The 8,995-nt window shown below is 43.2% G+C and overlaps 1 protein-coding gene across 1 annotated transcript in view; it reads right to left on the bottom strand.

Annotated features, from left to right (window-relative positions):
• Positions 1 to 1,562: 1,562 nt before the first annotated feature.
• Adh7 (alcohol dehydrogenase 7 (class IV), mu or sigma polypeptide) overlaps positions 1,563 to 8,995 on the bottom strand; it is a 14,814-nt gene continuing 7,381 nt past the window's right edge. Inside the window, exons 6-9 of the mRNA XM_021196240.2 lie at positions 7,158 to 7,418; positions 5,585 to 5,720; positions 4,738 to 4,876; positions 1,563 to 2,298 (exon numbers count right to left, since the gene is read on the bottom strand). Coding sequence (XP_021051899.1) covers positions 2,274 to 2,298; positions 4,738 to 4,876; positions 5,585 to 5,720; positions 7,158 to 7,418 — 561 coding nt within the window. The 3' untranslated portion in view covers positions 1,563 to 2,273. The remainder of the gene's footprint in view (positions 2,299 to 4,737; positions 4,877 to 5,584; positions 5,721 to 7,157; positions 7,419 to 8,995) is intronic.

Raw genomic sequence — 8,995 nt, 5'->3', positions numbered from 1 at the left:
CTACAGTGTGAAAATAGCCATCTTACCAAAAGCAAAGAGTCAGTGCAATCCCCTTCAAAACTCTAGTGCAATTCCTCGCAGAAATTGTTAAACAAAACAAACTTTTTGCAGAAACACACACACAAACTGAAGCACACACATTCACACACACACACACACACACACACTGAAGCACACATTGACACACACACTGAAGCACACACACTGAAGCACACATACACACACACTGAAGCACACATTCACACACACACTGAAGCACACACACCGAAGCACACATCCACACACACATGCACACACACAATGAAGCACAGACATGCATACACAGACATGCACACACAGACACAGACACTGAAACACACATTCACACACACACACACACACACACACACACACACACACACACACACGCGCGCGCGCGCGCGCGCGCTCTGGCTGCGCAACCCCCAGCGTGCCTGTAAAAGGCAGGACACCGTTTAGAGGGAGGACCCAACACTTATGTACTGTGAAAGAGACCATTATCTGAGCAAAGAGGCTGCCTACAGGATGGGTAAAATATTTACCAATTAAGCATCTGACAGAGGGTTAGCAATGAGAATATACAAAGGGCTGACCAATCTGAACACCAAGAACGGATAGCCCAATTTAAAACTGGAATATAGATCCACTTGCCATTTTTATCTTGTAGGACTCAGTATTTTATTTGTGTAGTATTTTATTGAGAATTTCTTTTTAAAAATATTATTTTTAAATATGTGTGTAGAGAGTTATGTGCACGTGAGTACCGGTGTCCCGGAGGCTGAAAGGGTATGCTGGTTCCCCTGGAGCTGGAGTTACAATCAGCTCTGAGCCACTCGGTATTGGGGCTGGGAACTGAACTTGGGTCCTGTACAAGGGCTTCATCTCTTAATTACTCAGCTAATCTCTCCAGTGCCTCGCTGAGATTTTTTCCCTCCTGTGTTATTAAGTATTTTAGTTTGCAGTTGTAGTTTGTGTGTGTGTGCCCTTGTCTGATTTTGCTATCAGAGAAACACGGGCCTCCCAAAATGAGATTGGGAAAATTCCCATCTTTGAAAGAGCATGATTTTCCCATGGGGTCATGTCCCTTTTTACTGGAAAATGTTTATTATGTATTTGGCTTGTAGTTGCCTGGACTTTTCAACCTATACTATGTCCTTATATGGGAATCCCAAATGCCCCCTATTCCTACTCAACTTCTTTTTCTTATAAATCACTTTGTTTCCAGATACGTCAATACTCTACCACTACTAAATCTCAACAATGAAATAAATCTGTGCCTTTCAATATGCCTGTCACTACAAATCCTTTTGTATAACTTTTGATTTTATTAAGAACTTTCAGCCAGGTGTGGATGCCCGTAAGCCTGGTTTGAGGTTATACTGGGTTACATAGAGAGCTCTAAGCCAGTCTGAAACATACTATAATGAAATTTTAATACATATTAAATTTATGAACATGTCCACAGACAGATGCAGATACATGCTGGTGCAGTTACAGCAGATAAAAATAATCCTCATGTTAAATGTAGTTATTACTATGTACTTAAGGACTTGTAATTCTACTTTATTAAACTTAGTATGGTAAATATCACAATGCGGTTATAGCTATGGTTCATGTGTAATTGCTATTCTTGTCTTATATTAATAAACACTGACAAACATCTCCAGACTTGGCTGTGCTTTTCCCATGTCACAAAGTTACATAATGATAATTCTCCAAGTTAATCATTGAAAAATGTGCCCTTCCTTTAAATTTCCCAATTTCTTTCTTAATCTAATCAAGTTATGTTTGCAATTTCACAATCTAATTCAAGTTAATTTATAACATGTTTTAAAAGTGTTTCTGTTAAAAGAAACAGAATGAGAGCTCTGGTGGTTTTGATGGGCATTTCTGAAAAATGCATTTTCTACATATCTATATGCTGCATCTGTTTTAAGCCATAACAACTGTAAAATTCTGAAAATAATCCCTCTTCCAACAAATAGAACCCCAAGTACATGCTTATAAAATATAGAATTGTAGCCTTAGAAAACACAAATTAGAACATTTACTGTTACCGCTGAGTTCTCTGCTAAGCCTAGGCACTCAGTAAACTACACAGATAAAGAGGTTTGTAGACTCTAGAAAGCTTCTCCATCTTCCCCCAGCCCTGCTTCTGCATGCACTTCTGAGACAGACTCAGGATGTGAGAGAACACTCAGGAGCAAGGCTTCAGGTCACGGTAGCCCAGCACGGAACACCCAGGTCTCTGGAACTCAAAATGTCAGGACAGTCCGAATGCTGAAATAGAAAAATGATAGCTTTCAGTTATGTGTTGAATGTGTGTGTATATTTGTGTATATGTATATTCAATCAAGAAAAACTTTCCTTCCTGTTATAGAAACTCTGGTTAAGCCTGTTATGGGAAAGCCACCTGGGTTTGATGTCCACGCCTTCGGTGCATTCTGGTAGAGAACCAGAGCTGACACTGAATTGATTCTGGAAGCATCTGCTTAAATATGGTCATTAACAGGAAAGATTCTGTCCAGCAAACACAGGCCTAAGGCCGTGGTGGGGAGAACAGGAAAGATAATCCAGAGGGTGTGGGGTTCTCAGTGCACAAGAGGCAGAAGCAGGCAAGACTGCCTTCCCCGGCATCCCCAGATTGTTTTCAGGGCCTGGAGAAGAGTGGGTGCTGCATTCCTCATTACTGAATGTTAGATAACTTAAATTAGATAAATACATTTATTATTTAGTAAACTAAATAAAGTGGATTTTAGTTCAGTAATAAAACCTTCCCTAGATTCTGGTGTTTGGGGACAGCCTGAATGCGTCTGCTATTGAAGAACTGACTAGGATTGGAAAACAGAACAGGAGGCCCGCTAAGTTACCATGTCGGCACATCCAGAGCAGCCATGATCAGACTGGGCCAAGACAAGGACCTTGGGCAGGGAGAGGAGAAGGGGGTGGGGCTGCCTGCAGGACTCAGCGCTGCTTTTCACACAGTGGGCAGGAGTTAGAATGATGCAGAATGAATGCCATTCTGTGCTTCAGTGTAGAAATGCACCGTCCTGTCAACTGGATGTGAATGGAACACTCTGGGGGTCCTTCATGGAAATGGGAGGGCTCAGGTTTACAGAGGTCATTTGGGAAGTTACTGCACTAGGGAAACAGTAGGATATAATTTCAGAAAGTAATTTTGCATATTTGGAAAATAACAAGTAATTGTTTTACAAGCCATATTGAAATATGGGTTTTGTTTACATAAATAAATGAGCTTTGACATTTGTTTCTGGTGGAAACCCATCCGTGGTTTAACTGTTTAAAAATGAAAATTTAAACATACACTTATAATGTTATGATTCTGTAGACTGCACCAGGCATAAAGAGAATGTTGAGAAGAAATGTTAGTTCCTATTACTAGCAGGGTCCAAACCCTCTGCACACTGTAGATGCTCAATATTTATAGAACCAATGAATGTCATCCATTTTGATCTTGTAGGTGTGTCCCAGACATCCAGAAGGGTAACTGAAATTGGACTTCTTCACACCCCACCTGGTTCTTGCCCAAGTGATCAGAAGGGAGAAGGGGTATTCTGGGAGCACTCACTGTTTCCCTAGAGGAGCACTTACTGTTTCCCTAGAGGAGCACCCACTGTTTCCCTAGAGGAGCACTCACTGTTTCCCTAGAGGAGCACTCACTGTTTCCCTGGAGGAGCACCCACTGTTTCCCTGGAGGAGCACTCACTGTTTCCCTAGAGGAGCACTCACTGTTTCCCTGGAGGAGCACCCACTGTTTCCCTGAAAGAGCACTCACTGTTTCCCTGGAGGAGCACCCACTGTTTACCTGAGGAACACTCAGATTCCCTGGCCCTTGCAGGGCTCTAGGTGAGAAGTCTGGCTTGTGTGGTACACAGTGCACTTTGGCACAGCTCCCATGAGACCATATATTATTTATTTGTCTTTTATAACTTCTGTTTTATTATCGGAATAGGGCAAAAATAACATCTGAGAAACAAAACTCAGAAAACAAACACAGTCACCAAAGAGCTTTGGGAACTGTACCAAAGGTCATCGTGGCCATGTGTGAGGATTCTAGCAACTTTATAAATTTAAAAAATGGCCAATGAGATCCATCTGTTGTGGAACACTAAAGTCCATGGGATTTTAAAGAGCTCATATATGGATGACATTCTAAGAGGAGAAAGATGAGTTAGAGAAAGGACTAAGGGAGTTGAAGGGGTTTGCAATCCCATAGGAAGAACAACAATATCAACCAACCAGACCTCCCAGAACTCCCAGGGACTAAGCCATCAACAAAGGAGTACACATGGCTCCAGCTGCATATGTAGCAGAGGACGGCCTTGTCAGGCATCAATGGGAGGAGTGGTCCTTGGTTCCATGAAGGCCCAATAGATGCCTCAGTGTAGGGGAATTGAGGGCAGGGAGGTGGGAGTGGGTGGGTAGGTGGAAGATCACCCCCATAGAAGCAGGGGGAGGAAGGATGGAATAGGGGGTTTCCAGGAGGGAGGGAAACCAGGAAAGGGGATAACATTTGAAATGTAAATAAAGGAAATATCCAATTTAAAAAAAAGAAGAAGAAGAAGAAAGAAGTAAGTAACTGTGTTCACCTGGATAGTTTGAATAATCCAAAATAAAAACCAAAGGAAATGGATACATTTATAAATATTAAAATTTCAAAGTAGCCCATGGGAGAGAGTCAAAAACCACCACACATACCTTTTCCCCGAATACAGCAATTCAAATCCTTCATTGATGTTATTAAAAGGCAAGGTGTGGGTTATCAACTGGTCCAAGTCAAACTTCTTTTCCAGGAACTCAGTCACCAGTTTAGGTACATCATCTCTGCTCTTCCACCCTGTGGGTAAATTCAAGTTTGTTCTCTATACTTTATTATGTAATCCTCACCTTCCATGGCAAGGCGTTTGTGTCATTTCTCTTGTGCATTATGACCGTCCCATTCCCACCCCTTGAGTCATTCCCAGCAAGTAAATTTCTTAAGAAATAAAGGCTGGCAAACCCCTCTTCGGTTCCTGGTCTCCTTCCAGTTCCACATCTCTGTGCTGTACACAATTGTCCACAGACACAATTGTACATAGACACAATCATCCACCATGCATTGTCTCTGGTTCCGGCCCTTTTGATTCTCCAGTGAGCTCACTCCATAGAGATTCATACTTTAGCACACTGATGTTTAAGCTCTAGTCAAGGTTATCCCACCTGCATTTTGACACAATGGTCAGTAGTGATTCCTGTGTTTGTGTGTATTCCGGGGAGTGTTTGCAGTGGATTTTTCCATCTCCTACTCTGCTCTCTTGCTTCTGGTCATTTGTTATCAACATTATTCTCCTACTTCAGCTAGGAGAAGATTTTGTGGCTCTTCCACATCTCCCAGACAGATAGCTATCTTTTGTGTGATTGCTATGAGAAGCTCCACTTGGGGTCATTACCACTCATCCTTGGAAGAAAGTGTTCTGAGGGGGAGGAGTAGAGAACAGAAGTCTCTCTTACTTTATAGGCAAGAAAGGCAAGGTTATTTCCCGTCCAGAGGCCCAGTTGCTCTTACCTCCAAAGACGCAGCCCTTCCACGTACGTCCGGTAAAGAGCAGCATTGGGTCATAGGTGAGCATCTTGGCTGACGGAGGAGCACCAACCACCACACTGGTCCCATAGTTCATATGGCAAGATGAGAGGGCATCAACCTGAGATTAGAATGAAGGGGATTGTTGCTTAAGGAGATCATGGACTCGGAAATGACCAACAGATGGCCAGTAGTTAACGTGGCTTCCATCTACAAAATCAAACTCAGTCCCTAGGTCTCTACTTGATTTAAAAATTCTCAATGCAACTTTAGTCCTTAGTAATTAATCTCCTGTGGACATATGGCTCTTAAGGTATGAAGTAGCCTTAACTGTGCCAGTATAATTGTGATTCTTAGTACATTTAGTCAATTCTCACTGATTAACAAGACAGAGGAAATCCTTCTGATACTTTTATAACAACATCAACATCTCGGACAAGCCTTAAATTATTTGAGCTAAATGAAATTGAACTAATCAGTTAGAATGTTTGAAATTTAAGTCTGAAAATTAAATCAAATACTAAACTATGGGGCATAAGAGTTTCTTTTCTTGGTGACATCTCTAAGGGTAAGGCAATGATTTTGGTCATCTACTCTTTCAGTTATTCACTAATAACATTTTGAATTAAAACAACAGTGTCTTCAGTAGACTTCATAATGTATCCAGCTCTTTGCTTTGTAAAGTACAACCTAGACTGCCAAGGTTGCTACAGAATAAAGTGTAGGTGATACCACAAAAGGGATATGACAGTGACCATGAGCTGAAAGCTTATCTCAATTACCAAATGCCTCAGAGAAATTTCATCTATTATGCAATTGTAAGCAAAATTGTTTTCTAGTTCTCCTAATTCCAGGTCAAGACTTTCTAATTCCAAGTACTCTGTAATGTCCGGTACTGGGGTGCTACAAGGGAGACATAATTCAGGATGCAAAGTTTGTGTTCTATAGGGATTGAGAGGCAGGATAAGCAAGTTCATGTGAAGGATTTGGAGGAGGAGATCACATTTTGAACAATCTCCTTTCCCCCAGATCCCCTCATTAATGCTTTTAGTCTGTATCACAGATTCAAGAATGGAATACGTTTTGCCAAGACCGCCACGTGTACACGGAAAACTATGGGCCACAGGTTGCCTCCCTGCCCTCTAGTCACATGAGAATGGCATGATATGATACTTACACGATCAGGTAAAACTGATCTAAAGTCTGTGAGTTTTTAGGTAAATTGCTATTACATTTTTCGTTGCATTTTTATGCATTTATTTGTATATGGGCATGAGAATGGCTTAGTGCACACCATGGTGCGTACGTGGAGATCAGAAGACAAACTGGTGCGAGCTGGTCTTTCCTTCTGCATGAGTGTCTTGAGAAGCAAGCTCAGGTCATCAGGCTTGGAGACAAGCCCTTTACTCACCAAGCCATCTCACCAGCCCTGTAGATTTTGGCCTGAGTCACAGATATTTCCATAATTGATTGTTAATGAAGCTATGAAAAATCCCTTTTAGGCTGAATACATCTTGTAGCTTGGGTACTTTGCGGCTTCCTGAATCTCGAGTCTTACCATGGTCTCCAGACGCCCAATAACTTCAAAAGTATACTGTACAGTGTTGCCTGTCATGTCGGATAGCACCTCACTGATGGGCTTGGTGGAGTCCTTGGGACTGATACACTCTGTGGCACCAACGGCCAGGGCTTTCTGGAATTTGTCTTTGTTGATGTCGATTCCGATGATCCTGGAGGCACCAGCTGCTTTACAGCCCATGATGACTGACAGGCCAACTCCTCCCAGGCCAAACACAACACAAGTGGAGCCAGGGGTGACCTGTGGAGAAAAAGTTTCCTCAAAGAGTTAACAGCGAACCCGGCAAAGAATTCTCAGTGTCCGGAGCACAGACTTCACGGGACTGCCATGATGTGCGCCGGATGAATGAGGAGGACACGTGAAGACTCACAAATGGAAGGATGACTGAGAAAAGAGGTTTGGGCCAAAGCACAGCAGCATTTGCCGGATTAACAGAAGGTTTTCCTAAAGGCTTAGCCACAGACCAGAAGCCTTTGTAGCCTGCCTGGCCCTACCCACAACCCCCTCTGCTTTTACAGGAGCCTTGACAAAGACTGAGGCCTCCCTATTGTCTTTCCACAAAGCCCACTGCTTTGTTTTAGATTCGGTCTGAAGGGACAGCACTGAATAACCCTGACCCTGAGTCATTTTGAGATATATTGTCTTTTTTTTTTTTTTTTTAAATCCTGCCTAGTCCAACTCCACGCCACATGCAATTCAATGGTTGATGAAAGTTACCGTACTTAAACCAACATTGGGCTTGTTACCCAGCACTGTGCTATATTAAAGAAGGATCCAGCCCGTGGTTATTTTCCTGCTAGAAGAAGAACAAAGATTGGATCCAAGTGACCATTTAAAAACTCACTAGCGCTTTCATGTGACATAGCAGCTGTGCTGGTCTTCCCTGTGTCCTCCAACCCACGTGGTGAAACATGAACCTTTTGTATCTCAACGTCTGGTTTGTTTGGAGAATGCCTTGGCAGAGGTCATTGAGCTACAATGATGTCGCTGGGAAAGCTTTGTTGTGGTTTGGATGGAGTTAGAGCTGTCTTTCATGGGCTTGCGTGCTGGGGACATGGTGTGCAGAGTAACCCACCATGTAAGAGGCTGTGAAACCTCTGTGGCCTAAGGGTGGGTGAGCAGGGCCTTGAAGGCGCTGGCCTCAGCAGGGATTCATTTGTGGTTAGTTTCCTGGTGAGTGGGCCATGGTAAGATGAGGTCACAGGTTGTAGTTAGCCTCTGCTGTGCATGCTGCCTCCTGTCTCAGTTGTCTGTGCTTCGAGGAACCTGGGAGGGGTCCCTAGCCAAAGGCTGGACAGATGGAACCATGAGGTCTTCAAAACTATGAGCCAAATAAACCGCTTTCTTTACCCATGTTCAGGTGTGCTGTTATAGCAACATAAAACTGACTAGCACATCCCTGATTCAATGTGACTGGTGTTCTCACAACACAAAATGAAACTTAGGTATTGTTGTGTTTTATAAAAAGAAAAAGAAGTCAGGGATATGTTTGGTGGGGTAGTGGTGTGGTGTGGGGGGAGGAGGTGCCTCTGCAAGGGCCCATGCTGAGGTGTCCCTTCCCCCTGAGGGACCAGTCATACAAAGGTATAGTGTAGAAGAGTTTGTTTAGGGCATGGGGAGGAGAGTTGAGGGAGTAGAGACAGAGAAGAGAGAGAGAGAGAGAGAGAGAGAGAGAGGAAAAAGGAGGAGGAGGAGGAGGAAGAGGATTAGGAGGAGGAGGTTAGCCATGGGCACGTGGAGAGTGAGGGGGAGTGGAATGGAGAGAGGGGAGAATGGAAAAGGGAGCAGGAGCAAGAGGAGAAGAGGAGAGAGAGAGA

This window comes from Mus pahari, chromosome 4 (genome assembly GCF_900095145.1).
Source record: "Mus pahari chromosome 4, PAHARI_EIJ_v1.1, whole genome shotgun sequence".
NCBI lineage: Eukaryota > Metazoa > Chordata > Mammalia > Rodentia > Muridae > Mus > Mus pahari.
Note: the sequence above shows the minus strand (reverse complement) of the source record. Positions and strands in the feature narration are given on the sequence as shown.